The 16335-nt window shown below is 41.1% G+C and overlaps 1 protein-coding gene across 6 annotated transcripts in view; it reads left to right on the top strand.

The window, feature by feature from the left end:
* The window catches only part of myo16 (myosin XVI), a 63475-nt gene that overhangs the window by 6978 nt on the left and 40162 nt on the right, over positions 1 to 16335 (top strand). For 5 of the 6 annotated variants that reach the window (XM_061287545.1, XM_061287544.1, XM_061287547.1 and 2 more), the window contains exons 2-8: positions 2183 to 2458; positions 6166 to 6236; positions 6558 to 6701; positions 10792 to 10900; positions 11885 to 12009; positions 12092 to 12217; positions 15029 to 15104. In XM_061287545.1, coding sequence (XP_061143529.1) covers positions 2183 to 2458; positions 6166 to 6236; positions 6558 to 6701; positions 10792 to 10900; positions 11885 to 12009; positions 12092 to 12217; positions 15029 to 15104 — 927 coding nt within the window. The remainder of the gene's footprint in view (positions 1 to 2182; positions 2459 to 6165; positions 6237 to 6557; positions 6702 to 10791; positions 10901 to 11884; positions 12010 to 12091; positions 12218 to 15028; positions 15105 to 16335) is intronic. The other variant, XM_061287549.1, reaches the window with a different exon arrangement.

The raw sequence follows: 16335 nt of genomic DNA, 5'->3' as shown, positions 1-16335 counted from the left end.
GAAAATGTTGCAGATCTCTGCAAATCCTTCTAGTACATCAAAAGCAGTGATTGCCGGTCTTATTAGCTGCAGCCTGGACGGAATGTTTCACATTCAATCAATAACTGATAGCCAGCCGAATGAGAGAGTAGAAGCTGTTTTGCTTTCTCCCCCATTTCCCCTTCCATTAGATGCCTGTCCTTCCACTCTCCTTCACATTGCTGCTGTCTGGAGCAATTCATACTTGCATTTCTACTCGTCTCAGGTCTACTTAACCATTCATACATGGATTTTATTTTTTATTTTATGGGGAGGGTGACCTTGAGATTGGTGTCAGCAGCCAGTTCTTGGTTTTAAGAGGTAAAAGTTGAATATGGGTTGAATTTGATTTGAGCAGAAGGTGATGTCAGGCATTCCATTCTAAAGAGTGCCAGTAGTAGATTATATATATTGTCAACGTAAATCACGGCTTTTGAATGAAGCATTTGAGCAAACATCATGTTTTCTTCTATTTGGACCACCACACATTGCTTTTCATCAAACAATGCATAAAGCGGTCTCAACCCCCAAATCAGTCTTTTGTAGTTCCAAGACTGACCTTTGTCAATGCTTTTAATTTACCCAGAAATGACACTGAAATGCTTTTTGACATTTTTATATACAAGAACTACGATGATCATGATATAGTGGTTTCCCCTCTTGAAATTTTGCGCTCTCTGAAAAAAACAAAAATGGCACCCACTGCTTATCCTGATGTGTAAGTGTGCTAGTTCAGTTCCTGAATGTCTTAACTATGAGCACTCCTTGCGTCGGTAAATCATGTTTTTATTAACAAAGACATTTGCGTATCAATCAATTTACCACACTTCAATTTCACCTTAAGGCAACCAAGTCTTCTTGATGTCCTATATCTTTTCAAATTTAATGAATATTGCCTGCATATGCCACGATCGTGAGGATGAGTCATGTCCGCATAAATGCACGGCGCAATGTGAAGTCTGTCATGCGCCGCTAATAAACGGCGACCATACGACGGCAGCCTTGAGTGCGGGGTGACGGTGTGAAGGACGTGCAGCGAGCGGCCCAAGCGAAACAAATGATGATTGTTGGTGAGTCAAGGTGGAGTGAGAGGTAGTTTATGAGTCAACCGCGATCAACTCTGATAGTCTGACATCTTCTGTGACTAGTCTATATCCAAGTATATTTTGACCAAAGGTATCGGAAACTTTGAGGATTCACTCATTCATACCTGGGACCTATCACTAATGAGTCACATGACACCATGGAGTGAAAATGACTAATAGGGTGAATTTGGACATTTTCACTGGTGGTGTGTGTTGAATCATTTTGAGGGGACAGTGCAAAGAGGGAGTTGTTGTTGGGAGTGTTACTCTAGCTGAAAGATGGCTACAGTAATGTGCCAATAGAATGGACTACATCAGCATCCAGTCTTATATTGCCTGCAGTGTATAATGGATGCTGCTGCATCATGAATTGTTCATAGAGGGCATGATGGATGTGATTTTTCATGTTGTTTACAGCACTTTGCAAAGTAGTGGTGACATCAGACCCAACGGTATCAGTATCATCTTTGATGGTTCTGCTTTCATTTGAAATACTTCCTGGGTGAACAGGTTTGGGTTTCGAATGTGTTTCTTTGTGGAGTTTGCAGGTTCGGGTGGATTTTCTGACCGGCTTCCTCCCACATTCTGAAGACATGCACACTCGGGTTATTGAAGATTGTAAATTGCCCATATGCATCATGGTGTTCCCCACCTCTCCCCTGAAGTTAGCTGGGATAGGCTCTTGATTTGTTTGGCTGGAAATTGAGCTGTTTTTTTTCCTCTATTGAAAAATAATATTCCATCAGTTATGGCTTGACTTCCACACAGATTTGTGAAAGACGCAATTTCCTACGCTAAACATTGTTTGTTCAGTTCTGTACCTTCCTCCACCTGTATGCTGCTGTTTCTTGATGTTAGGCTGTTTGGCTAAAGTCTACTGAGAGACTGACAAAGCAGGAGAATCACTGTCGGGATAAGAAAGACGACAAGCACGATGCTGCTTCTCAAGCCGCCGCCCAAGGGCTAAACAGAAGCAACAGCGTTTTATGTTTGCTGCTTTGTGTTACTAGCTCAATATCTTTCAAAGTGCATTCAAGCCATTGTGATTGACGCTAACAACTGTTTTCCCTCATCACCAGGCTGTTTCCAGCTATGTAACGCCTTCCGTCAGAACATGGAGATCGACCAGTGTCTGCTGGAGTCTCTGCCCATCGGCCAGCGCCAACGTCTGGTCAAGAGAATGCGTTGCGACCAAATAAGGGCGTACTACGAACGGGAGAAGAGCCTCCAGCAACGTCAGCAAGGTGGAATCAAGGTGCGAGCTTTGCCGAGCGCCCAACTCAAGAAGCAACAAGTCCGCTTCAGCCTTGCCGACATCCTACAGGATGCCATCATTCGCTACGATGACAAAGAAGGTACGTTTATGGGCAGATGACTGCGTGTACAATGTAAACACTGATCTACATGATTTGGAATGCTTGGTTACTATCTTTCTGTGAACAGATGCTATAGATTTGGCATATTTTCTATGACAACAATGGAGTTGTGGAGATGATGATGCTCTGAGACACTGTCAATAGATGAATTTGTGGTAAATCTAAAACAAATGATCTGACCTGAAATAAGCTTGAAAATGAAACCATCATTATGTGCATAGATGGAAAATTAGCATAGTTAGCCCTGCATTTAGGGCTAATTAGTGTCATGTGATTAGATTTTTTAAATATTAGAAACCATTTTGAACCATAGCTACACCTGCTTTGCTGTTATCTTATTGATGAGTGCTGATGTCAGGTCATCAACGTAACTAAAAACGAGCCGCATTCTTATTCAACGAAGCCTCTCCACCTTAGCCTTTTCATTTCGACAAAAAACGTGCATCTGTCATTGTTCATCACGTCTATTGACTACAGGGTGCGGGAAGAATTTCCCTCTGGCAGGAACTTAATCAAGTTTGCCCTTGTTTTTTTTTTTTTTTGCTCTCTGTGTATAATATCGAAACTGCGCTCCCTTCCCGTAAAGACAAACAGTAACAGGTAGCCAATGTACTTCATAAACATGAAATGAAAAACAAAGCCACCTAATTTTAAAGGGCAGTGTCCTTGGGAAAAATAAGTAGCATGGACTGAAAACCTGCAGGATGCTCAAGAGGCTCTTTGGCTAATCAGAGAAGTGGCAGCGATCTGTCACAAGGTCAGCGTGTTAATCTCCACTAGTTCGCTGCCAATGAGTTTGCTCGAGGTGAGCAGCAGCTGGTGGATTCTTGCAGCAGTCAGTCTGAAAGCAGGGCGTTGGATGATGCCATGGCATCATTTTAATGGATATCTTCAATTAAAAAAAGTCTCTCACCATGCCGTCTACTTTGAAAGGTTTATGCCCTTAAGAAAATATGTTCGCATGATGTAGAGCACTTGGCAAAGTAACAGCTGGCACTATAATTGCAAACTATTAAGATGTTTTAGCCAATCGAAAACAAATGCATTTTTTTTTTGTGCTTGTACTTTATTTTTTTTCAACCACTATAAAACCTGAATATCTATATTGACTGAGTTTTAATGATTTGAATTTGAGTGTACTCCTGGGCACTAGCAGAGCTGGGGGGGTCACTGGTCCCCTGATTTTGTTCCCATTCTCCGTAAAGAACATATGCTTATTGTTTATCTACATTTTCCAAACTTTTTGTGTTTTTTTTGGTCTGGTGGACTCCCTGAGATGGCCTTTGCCCCCTCGTGCCCCCCACAAGGACAAAGTTCTAGTTCCGCCACTGCTCCCAGGTCTTCTTGATTTTGAGTTGATTATATAATCCACATCCATCCACAAATGCACTAGTACCATAAACAACTCAAGGTTGCTTTAACACGGTATTTCCAAACTTTCATTGAGCCAAGGCACACAATCAGGATGGCCATGCATTCAAAGTTAGATGGTGGTATGGTAAACTTGAATTTAGAATGTTAATAAGGACATTTCTACGGCAGAATCTGGGTAAAACAATCATACCACATCCAGTGGATCTGTCTAATGGCTTTGAATTCTGGTACTGGTTGGAAGACATTAGAACTTTCAGTTTAGTAACACACATGCACATAATGTCCCCAAGATTACTATTTGTTTTTTTTGTAACCTAAGGGATCCAGATGGACACTTTTTGTACCATCCCATTCCCTTGAAAAATTATTTCCCCTATAGCTTTATTTTCTCTGCTATTCCCTTGCTTTTTCTTTCTTTCCCCCATTTTCTTTCACTGGTTGTCATGGAAATGCACTTTATCTGCGGAACAGCTGTGCAGCACCCTAAAAAATGGCAACGAGGAAGAGAAGCCTCCCACTTCCACTGTGGAGTTCCCCCATTGTCCGCAGGCTCTCTAAAAGGAACGTGCATTGAGTCAAAGGTGGATGTCACAGCGTGTAGAGTAACGGAGCATGTGATCAAATGTCAAACGGGAGCACCAAGATGGATCGCCGTTGTCGCTACTGCTGCAGGACAAGCATAAACTGTTGCTGCTGTCCTGTTTAAATCTTTTAACAGACATAAATCTCTTTAATAAATTCCGTTTGCTTTCACTTTCATCTCCAGCTTTAACAAAAATCAATGTTTTGTGCTTTTGAAATGCGCTGCTTATACTACATCTCTCGTAAAAGGATTATAATAAAGACTAGGAACAGCATGAATGCTTGCAACAACTGATCCAAAAGCATTTGAGTCTAAAATACACTACATACAAAACGTGCCTGGCAGCCTCGATAAGCATCAGAGATACATTATGCTCAAGTTGCAGCCAAAAGCTTGTGGGCGTTCAATAGTTTAACTGTGGATACAGCGATATCATACCGATTTCTATGCAGACCATCTAAATATCATATCATCTGGTAAACTATGCCAGAAAATATAATAACATACGATGACCACAATATCAACAGAGTGCAGAATTTGTCTGCCTGCACCTTGATTAAATTCCCGAAAATTATGTTAAACCACCTGCGCCACAACTTTGACCACCTCATAGTTGGTCTAAAGTCGAGTCAACTTTCAGTCACTTAATTGTCAGGTGCGGCGAGGCTATGTGTAAGAAAATGTCCTGGGTCCATCGGAATGCCGATCAATGCACAGCACCATAAACTCAACTCATCACACATATTTTTATTAATTATGTAACGCTGCCAAATGCAAGAAAAAAATGTTTTCCGCATCCACAAATCCTGCTTGAGTTTGGTGTGCTTAAAAGTCTCTACTGGCTAATGAGCATCTCTGCGATTATACAGCAAAGCCAACGCATTATGTGTTGCCTAGTGACTATTTAAATCTTAGACGAGCCTTAATTGGGGGGAGTCCGAGTCCTGAGCCTTTACAGCATATCAAAGAGATGAAATGTAAATTGCCGTGATTGACTTCACTGTTCAATCTCTACTCAACATCATTATACGCAGTGGCTATTAGACAAATGAGGAAAACATCTTTTTGCAGTACACCTCAAGTGCTATGTGGGCTTTGAACTATCCTTAAAGGATTAAATTTCATTTTGGGATAGTTTAATGGTTTGCATGTTCCCTTAGTTCCATGCATGTTACTTGAAGTAGTTGCTAGAAAACAATAGAATCCGTTGTAGCTGCAAACAAGGCAACACGCATCCCAATACTTTTGTCAAGTCTGTGAATATGTGTTACATAACTAGTAATGAGGTTGAAGATGTCTGGGCAGGTAATGAGCCTTTAAATGACTTTAAGCGGGTCAATGGTAGGTGGAATTAGTAGCAGACTAATTGACCCTGTCTTTAGAAATGACTTGGCGTACTTTGAGTGTTTGCAGGCTCCTCATTTTAAGCACGCATGTTAGGTTCGCTGAACATTCTAAATTGCACAGCGGCATGAATGCGTGTTTTTTTTCCCCCCTCGTGTATATTTATCGTACAATTGGGTAGTGACCAGGTGTACCCTGCCTCTAGCCTAAAGTCATCTTGGAGAGGCTCCATCGCACCCGTGATCCAAATAAGGACAAGCACGATAGAAAATGGATGGTAGTCAGCATCCACAGTGTTCAGTATTGGTTGCCCAATGCTACATTTGTCTCCATTTATAATGTTTGTATTTGTTTGTAAATGACAGGTGTTGCTCTTGTGTTGCAGTGCTGCGTCTCCTGAAGGAAGGAGCCGATCCCAACGCTCCCATCTCCTCTGGAGGATCTTTGTTACACTTGGTAGGCGACACATATAAATGGGGCACCACATGTATGACAGCAAGAGTATATGGGACGTCATAATGATGATGTATCATTTTACTGGTGTGCGTCTTGCATCCACTTGTTTTAAATGCTATGAATTTAAACCATAATACTATGAAATGTTTTGGTGTGTGGTTTTGTGTGAAAAGCATGATTAACCCGAGTGCAGATTGGTCTTTATTGACGCATGAATGGATAGAAAAACCTAAGAAAAAAATAGGTGTATGTAGAACACACTTGAATCGCCAATTCCTTATCTCGAGTGCGTCCGAACGATATCCTGCCAACATTTCGCAGTGCGCTCGTCACGACAACGTGCTGGCGGCGGAGGTGCTGATAGAGCGGGGTTTGAACATCAACCTGCAGGACGAAGACCTGCGGACGGCGCTGCATGTAGCATGTGTGTGCGACCACGCCGACATGGTGCTGCTTTTTCTTCTGGTGAGAGACTCATGACATGCATGCCACAACAACAAATGGGAGAATGGATTTCTAGAAATGCATGCCAGCAGAAATTTACACGATAACATGATAATTGCTTATCCAAGCGTGAAAGGTACAATTTATATTCTCTTGTTCAGTAGGTTGGTATACAAGTGCTGTATTTGGAACTACTCAAGTGTTAAAGGGGAATTCAAGTTAAAAAAACAAACAAAAAAAAACTTTACAATAATGTTATATTTTCTCCAACTAGTCCAAACACAATATTCTGATCAAAATATTTGAATGGAAGATGAGTTATGATGTCGACCAAAATTGAAGTCATAATGTCCTCGGGCTCACATTGATAATACAAGACTTCCACCCTAATATACCCTGCTCGTCATATGCCGTCATGGAAGTAGCAAACGGCACCACACAGTGACAAGTACCTCGTACCATCAAAGAGACCCGGACGAGTTCTATGGCAAACGTTTCCAGCATGTCGTGAAGCGTCTGATTAGGTCCTTAAAGAGAACAGGGCCATCTGCACGGGAGGGCAAATAAGACATTCGGCTCAATCTCCTTGTGTTGATTAGACCCACAGAGGCTTGTCACCAGGATGAAGCTAAACTCCTTTACAGCTTGCTCGTGTTGATTTACTGTATGCGGCAGCGTAGAGGTTCCACTGAGGCACGGATGTGTTTGAAGAGCTGCCATCCAAAGCGTGACATGCTCGGTGGGTCTCTCAGCATCTACTCACTGCAGGGTGCTTCAGTTCCATCCATTTGATGTAACCCATTCAATGTGATGGCTAGATTTTCCTGACGAACATTAGAAACTTGAATAATTTGTTGATTTAAATGTACCGTAATATTTAAGACATATTTTGTTCTCTGTCATAAATAATGGCTGTAAGTAGAAAGGGTCGTTTGCGCCGATGTGGGAGGGAACACAGGTTTGCCATCCAATTAAAGTGGAGCGCTTTCCGCAGAATATTCTGGGTCTCCATTTTAATGAGATGTGGAAACGCGGTCTCACCCACGTGCGTGATTAGCTGCCATATCTTTAAATGCCACTGAAAGAAATTCTTTTTTTTGTCTTGCTCTTGGTGTGTTCATCTTTACGCCCCCCGTCCTTCATCATTGATGAACAGTTTCTAGTTTTTGCATTTTCCCCTCTCTGCTCTCCGAAGGGTTGTTACCAATCTCATCCCCAACCCGATTCCAATACTGTGTGTTATTTGCTCCTCTTCTGGTTGTGATGATGAACTGAAAAATCAGAAACAGCATAGATTGGTAGAGCGGTTCTCTGATTTGAGTTTCACTCCTCGAAACATTGACAAGATGTAACTGAGCAATCATGTGATATCCACAGGAGACGTGTTCTTTTCTAAAATGTTATTTCTTATCCTCATCCACCGGTAGGGAGTTGTGGAATTGACCCATTTTCCCGACATGTGACGGATGCATTTGGAACGTCTGCATTTGCCAGTCTTTTGAAGTTTGTGGCTAACAGCAAGCCCCTGGCTGCTCTGAGCTCAGCTTTGTATGTCTGTCTGTAAATAAAGTCACTCAGTCTGCCTTACGGTTGCATGGAGGGTGATCTGCTTGGGGTTAATTATCTAACACAATTATTTCACTTATGGTACCGCTGCTGGGCTATGGTTTTTGTTACCATGACGACCAAGTGCAGTGCTTGAGGTTTGTTACCTGGTGTAAAGTCGCAAAACTTTAATGCAAACTGCAGTAGATGTGAACCTCCAGAAAAATATGAGGAATTAATTTCATTGATGGAGGCAGTATTTGTTCACGGAACCTCTGGATGGCTTATTATTTATATTTTATTTTTATTTATTTATTTATTTATTTATTTATTTATTTATTTATTTATTTATTTATTTATTTATTTATTTATTTATTTATTTATTTATTTATTTATTTATTTATTTATTTATTTATTTATTTATTTATAATTCCATATACTATATTTTTTTACTACTCTGCCCAACACTATGTAAAACAATTGGACGGTCATAGAAGAGGGAATAAGTCAAAAGGCTTTCCAACCAAGTAACCAATAGACAAAAGTGTGACTTCCATCTAGTGAACGACCAAGTCCACGCTGTTCATCACTTTGCTGTGGTGAGCCGCAGCAGGTCAGAAGTCAACTTGTTAACCTCTCCCAGTCTGCGGGGCTGCTTGCTGACGCCAACTCATTTATATCTGTCATCGCTTATCGTCGGAGCGCAGACACATGACTAATGCCTCCGCATCCATGGGCCACTTGTCATAATTCCCCAGCTGCCATCTGCGTCGCCTGCTCTTGTGGCGCTTTGTGCCGCAATGAAAGAGTAGCTATTGCTTTAGTGGTGGCGCAGTAACTCTCTCGAGAGTTGAGGCATTTTTCACTTTAGATTCTCACAGGACACAACATTAGGGACACCTGTTTAGTCTGATCGTTTTTTTTTTTTGTACAAAGCTTTTTTCCATTCATTACAAGTGTCAATGAATCCATATATGTTCTTTATCATAATTGTTTACACTTACATTATATATGAATCCGTTTTCAGAGGAACCAGCTATTTAACTCGTTCACTGCCATTGACGACGATAGACGTCAAACATCTATTTTAACTGGGCTGGCACTGAATGAGTTAATTTTGCCCTTAGATTAAAAATATATGAAATATTAGATGCATGTCTTTCATTTGCACTTGAACTACTGTGCTGTTTACTGTCACGGCTTATTCCAAAATGATTTAATCACACAAGTCTTCTGTAAAAGTTTATGTCCGCATTTGCTCTCAGGCACGGAGAGAGATACACTGCCATCCATTGTAACTGTCAAGTCATTTCGCCATCCGGCGAGACTCTCATTGACGTTGAGTGCGCCTGGAGGTGAATCGTGTCGTGTGGGTTTGCTTTACGAGTGCCACAAACCCTCAAAGGCGCACAACAGACAGGCGAGGGGGGCGGTCGGCTTTATGAGGACTGTGTTTGTTGGGGCGACATATTGTCGGTTGCTGTCAATGATATAAGTTACAAGAGTTGCTGCTTGGAGAGGTTTTTTTTTTTCCCCCCCTCAATAATGTCCCCGAATTGTTTTTGTTAACCCTCATGAGTCACATGACATCGTTTTGTGATGATAAAGTGCCGCCGTTGGCCTTCATTTATCAGAAATATCTCTAGAGGCGTCTTGCGTCTAAAACAGTTTGTCTAGAAATGTGCGATATCATTTTTTTCTTATAAAACAAGTCTCTGATGCATGAATCAATTAGCACTTTTGCTTTGAAGAGGTTTTCAGGCCTTTTCCTCGACGGACCTGCTCGTAAATCTCTTTACTGCTGCGCAACAGGGTCATTAGAATTCTATTAGGTGCGGATATTCAATAAAGGTCCTCATTTGAGGACCCCCACCCATCCCTGTTATCAGACCTAGTCCAGTTGACGATCATTACTTCCGCTTGTCTTTTATGATCTAGTCAAATGAGCGATTCATGTGCCAGTGTCTGAGGATGTATATAATTTTTACTGCTTGAACATGAAAAGAGCAGAAGCACGTTTTGCATCACGCATGCATATTTCGTCATTTTAACAGCTGGAGAAAACAAAACAAAGAGAAGCAATTGATCATAGCCACAATGCGAGTCGTTAATGGGGCTCAAGGAGCCGGCCTGCTAGAAAACTGCTCCGGTGTGATCCTTGTCGAAGAAATACAAACGTACATTCATCTTCTCACCTAACCTATTGTTAATCTTTAATCTTTGGATTTAATGAGATTCTTAGCTGGGTGATCTCATCTTGTTTCAGATAAAATTCTTTTCTATAGGGAATAAAAGATGGGAGTACAAGTATATAAAAAAAAAGGTTTTGTGTTAACAATTTTGACTTAAAAAACAAAGGTAATATGTTGTACATAAAAATACTAACAAGTCATGATGTCAAAACATTTGAGTGTTGCAAAAAGGATTTTCTGGATACCTAATGGCCCTTTTAAAAATGTTGAATTACTAATTGGACATGCTCGGTTTTAGATATTCCACTAATTTCATAGAATCTATCTTGACAAACCCGCTAACCTCTTGCACGTCGTTTCTTCTTCCTCAAAAGGCCGGGGTGAACTCGCTGCTGCAGGATGTTGACGGGAACGTTCCTCTGGACTACGCCCCTGAGGGAACAGAGAGCCGCTATATTCTGCAAAAACACCTGGAGGAAAACGGTAAAGACACCTGCTGTTTTTATTTGCATTTGAGTTCAAGGAGCGCGCCAAATATTTTGACATAAACACATTTGTATATGTCAAAAGTCAAAAGCAGGTGTGGGTCAAGCATGGCCCCGGGCGAAATATGGCAGAGCGAGCATTAACATTATCAAGAATAGTGTAATATTTTCTTAGCCTAATGGCATAATTGCCACACAATCACTTGATGCATATATACATGAACTTTAAGTATGATTTTACATACACATTTGATGCCACTCATGAATGACCAGGCCCATCGGTTTGATTAAAAAAAAAAAAAAAAATCAAGTATGGCCCATAGTCTGACTGCACTCATGATAAGAGCAAAAACCTGAAAGAGAGAGGCGAACGTTCCAGTTCCCGGGGAATTGCGATTAACATCTATAGACAGCATTTTAAGACCTTTACTGCAGTCTTTGTATTCTTTTTTTTTTCTACCCTTGGAGCTAAATGTGGTTTGAAACAGTTACTGTATGTAATGGTCATCTGTAGGGTTACCTTGAAGCTATACATGACAAGACTACAAACACTTCAAGTGTAGCCTACACACAAACAAATGTGCACACACACACGCACACAAAAAAAAAAAAACAGTCTGTCTCTGCAATGAGCCCTAGCCACTTACAGTAATTTATGGCTACTTCACTCAGCTTTTGTTAGCCAAGCCCTGAAATGATCACATCCCCCCTGCAGTCTGCAGGACCACAACCACCATGCAACACATGGCATGCTGGCCCGCTGTTGCTATGGAAACGTTATTCATTGCCTTTTTGTGTGTGTGAGGGGGGGTGACCATGTCCAGTATTTTCATTTAATTTCTTGTGTATCCATTAAGTTACATGCTATAATTAGTTCAAATGAAATATAAATAAATAAAGCCCTGCCTTGTCTTTGACTACCTTGAATTGAATAGTTTGGATACTGTGACCTATTTTTGGTGTGTTTTTTTTTGCATGACAGGTGTGGATGTGTCTTCTATGCACACCATGAGGACACAGAGGCCCAATACTATGCTATCTGACATTAGACAGCTTGTAGCTGCAGGGGCAGACCTCAATCAACCCAATGACGACGGGGTCACCTTGGTAAGTCTCCTTCGTGCAGCCGATCTACTTTTTTTTGGTTGGTTTCGACCGATCTGATTGAAACCCGTCTGCCTTTTAAAAGCTTCACATAGCAAGTGCCAGTGGCTATCGGGACGTTGCGGCTGTGCTGTTGGAGAACGGGGCAGATCCTCATCCTGTGGCCCACAACTTTTGGACACCTCTCCACCTGGCAGCTAAATATGGGCAGGTATAAAAAAAATATCTCGCCTTTTTTTTTTTATTTCGTACTGTGCAGCTCCATTGATCAAGTGTCATGGAGTAATGGGGGAAGTATTGATGGATCGTTTGTGTGACCAACTCGCCTGCAGTCACTCTGCACTTTCTGATAAACTGCTCATTTTGCCTCCATTGATCCTCAGCTGTATTGGATTCGGTATTGCTTTTTCAGATTAGCCCTTTAGTGGACTCTTGAAGGAGAAGACATTTTTGCAAAGTCACAGAGGAAAGCTGATGGGATCTGATGCTATGAAGCAGAAGAAGCAAATTACATTCAAGTGTTGCACAGTCATCGTGATTTTTATAATTACATTTCTGGGCTTTGAGCTTGTATGCTGACAAAGAGAATATATGCATATTTAGAATCAGTCCCAACTTGAGCTTCAATCTTGCCGGAAAGCACATTTTTGTCCTTCATGTTATTAATGTCAAACACGAGATTGTAGACAGTGCTGAAAGGGAAATTGGCAACCGGGAATAGATTTTACCTATATTTTTTAAAACATTTTAAAGTTCTATCCTGTCTATCCACCCATTTTATTCCTTTTGTGGTTTAGCTGGTGCCTATCCTGGCTGAATTTTGAAACCCGTGAACACACAATTTAGCACCCGCTATTTGGAATCTTAGTAAATCAGGCCCTTATTGGTGCCACTTGACAACATGGCTGCCGCAGTCAAGAAAGGTTTGACTGATGTGAATTCATCATAGCAAACGGTTGCCTGGAAACACTGACGGCCAAGTGTAACTCTAGCTGGGGCATAAAACCCAAAGACCCCCTGTGCAATGTTGCATACAGGCCACACTCTCACCCTTTAAGAAGACGTACGACCCTATTACCACGGCTAATTAAGTTCCGCTCTCCCGCTTTTGAGATAAGCGAAAGCACCGGGGAAGACTTTTCAAATACTTATAGTATGTGAGGGGATTAAAAATGCCTTTTAATGAAATCTTTTAGAGCAAGGCTCTGCTGGGTGTGGAGTAATTTATTTTATTTAAGGATGAAGGTACATGTGAGAGATTTGGGAATAGGAAACCATGTGCTTCATCTTAAAGTTGACTTCTTTGAAGATTCTTTGTCACGGCTTACAAGTGTTCGGTTGACTAGGAGTTTGCTTGATCTCGTTGTCACGGGGGGTCATTGGGTCCAGATGACCTTTTCCTTGTCCTCGTGGGTCCTCCAGAAGGTTGAGATCTTGGTCTGTTAGTGACGTCTAAGACAGTATTTATAGTCTGTGAGCACAGCCGACAGTGTGTGGCTGGTGGAACGGGTTGTGAGCTCTTTTGAACACCTGCTAGAGTGAATGCGCTGAGTCACACAAAAAAACCTCTTACAAACTGTCACGTCGCTTATTCATTTGAAAGGAGAACGTTGTAAGGATCAGAAAAGTTAATTACCATGACAGCTGGGGGTGCAGACTGAGCTTCCACTTATTAAACTGTGTGTGTGTATGTGTGTTTGTGCGTGTGTGTGTGTGAGTGAGAGAGTGTGTGGTTGCGTGTGCAAACAACAACCAAAAATGTTTTAGAAACCCCAAAATTCAAAAAATTCTGATGAAGATTCATTATATGTTCTCTATGAAAGACAGGTAGAAATGTTGGGGGAAAAAAAGTATTCCAGGAAAAATCATTAACTACCCCAAAGTCAATTATCTGACCTGGCAACCATATTGGTTGTCTAGCGAGTAATTCTGTGAGGTCGGTTATTATGTAAATTGGCCCTACTTAAGGTACAGAAACACATTTTCAGACCAGCCAGATAACACATTGACTTTGTTGTTTAATTTCACACTTGAAGGGTGGGCGGACTCTCCAACTGTTTGTATACAAGCCATTAAAAAGTCAATTTTCCACAATATGTCCCCTTTAAGCCAAGATTATTCCCATTAATTTTAATGATTATTTTGATGCATCTGACTGGAAAATGTTAATGGAAGAAACAAAATTGGCTCTGCTCTACTGGAATGAATTATGGCTTTAAAAACGAAACTGCAAAAAAAGCAAAACAAGTCAAATCAAAAACAAGAAGCTTAACTAAGGCAATATAATAAATAGTGCATTGCACTCATTCCACATTGCAATTATTATTTTTTTCTTCATATAAGTCATTATTAGTGACCTGCGTATTAAGTAAGAAATCAAGTATGAGTCAACGTTCAAGTACCAGTTGTTTTCATTGTCAATCTGTGGTACAATCTCTCTTGCGGCAAGAAGGTCCTGATCCATCAGTGTTGTCCCCCCCCCCCCCCCCCCCCTCAACCGTCTCCTAAATAAAATATAGCTTTTCCGGGGAGAATGAACATACATAAAGAGTGTAACACGTAAAAAAAAAAAAGTATGACAGATGATGATACACTGAAAGACAGATAGAAGAGTGCAGGTCAGAGGTAACAGTCAGTGCCACATCAATATGTGGACAAATGAGCACCGTGGGGGGGGGGCTTCTTCCACTCTGACATGTGATGGCTCACTATGACATGGGGCCTTCAATTCAGCAATTTGAAAAGTGACTGGGCAAAATTACATTTGCACATTGTCAATCATCTATTTGTTGTGAAAACCATTTTATATTTCATTTTAAGTCCATACGACCCATCCCAGGTTCGGACATAAAGCAATTTTGCAATTACTGTAAATACTTCAGGCCACTTCATGAGGAAACGCAAGCAGTTTTATTCAGGTGCACTCCAGTATAAAATCTGGAATATCTTGATCTTTTAACACAAGCTGTATTGTACTTGTACAGTCCGAGCGAGTTTTCACGCCATCTATATTGTCTTCCAGACGAGCATCGTTAGTCAACTCCTGAGGCATGGAGCCAACCCTACACTGTTAAACTGCAACCAAGACAAGCCCTCAGGTAAAAGACACATGGAGCTCTTCCATGGCTTGAACAATCTTTGTGCTCATATGGAACAGACACAAAAAGATCCCCCTCAATAAGCCTGCATGGCCACTTGTGTGTATTTACACGAGATAATTAGTCCTTGAGAAGATAAATGTCACTGACACCTTTCACATGTCTGATTTCACCTATGCTCAATGTTTACTTCGGATGTCAGCACTCATCAATCAGACGTGAATTGATTTATTTGCTAATTGAATTAGCAAGAATGAGAAGAATCAATATTGAAGATGAGCAATTATCTTTTATAATAAAAAACATACAACAACTTTATATAAGAAAAATGTCTTGGACTCTGGTTTTAAGGTTTGACCTCTAACCTTTCCACTGTGTCAAAGCAAATAGAGTTTCTGCCGGAGGCCATTTTTTGTAGGCCCCGCATCACTCTGGCGATAATCAATAGCTGCCCTCTCTAGCTTGTGGGCTCACAACACACGAGATAAGCCCTTAGAGACTTTCCTCCTCCCTATCTTTCTCCGTTAGAGCACTTCATCCATTCTTCAGCTCCTACAGTATGTGATGAACGGAAGTAAATGATGAGAGTCTGGGGGGTCGTCCGCTGCAATGAAGCCTCCGTGTCCAATAATGCCCTAAGTGGTGCTTCAAAGTCAAATATTTCTACTTAGGAATGAAATGTGAATGGGAAATTTTGTCGGCATGCCTATCACAATATTTTTTTATTTTCTACGAGCAAATTAGAAATACGCATGCACGACAGTGACTAGCCGCTACACGATAAATTCAATAAAAACAAAATAATGAAAAATCATTATGGAGGGAACACATTGTGGCGTCTCTTCCCAAGGTTTTTTTTTTTTTTTACATCGCTGTGCAAACTAGTTGCGTGCCGTTTGTAACCTTGAAATGTCCTAATTGCAGTTTATGAAAATAGGCCATAGGTCATAAATAAAAACAATCATATAAAAAACTAACTACCGCCGGTGAGTGCTGACATATTCCTCTGCCCTCCAAAAGTCGTGTGCTCGAATTGTTGTAAACTGCAACCCCCTGTAATTGGGTTTTTCATAATGGCATGCGAGCAGAGTAGGGTTAGTTAGGCAAAGTTTCATGACTTGCCATAAAACACGAAACTTTAATACTGCAAGTCATCTCCTCAGGACCCACACGAGCCCAGCACGCTTTTAAAGCTGCCGCATACTGGTAGAACTGTACTCTAATAATTTCA

Source organism: Syngnathus typhle, linkage group LG9, assembly GCF_033458585.1.
Source record: "Syngnathus typhle isolate RoL2023-S1 ecotype Sweden linkage group LG9, RoL_Styp_1.0, whole genome shotgun sequence".
Taxonomy (NCBI): Eukaryota; Metazoa; Chordata; class Actinopteri; order Syngnathiformes; family Syngnathidae; genus Syngnathus; species Syngnathus typhle.
Note: the sequence above shows the minus strand (reverse complement) of the source record. Positions and strands in the feature narration are given on the sequence as shown.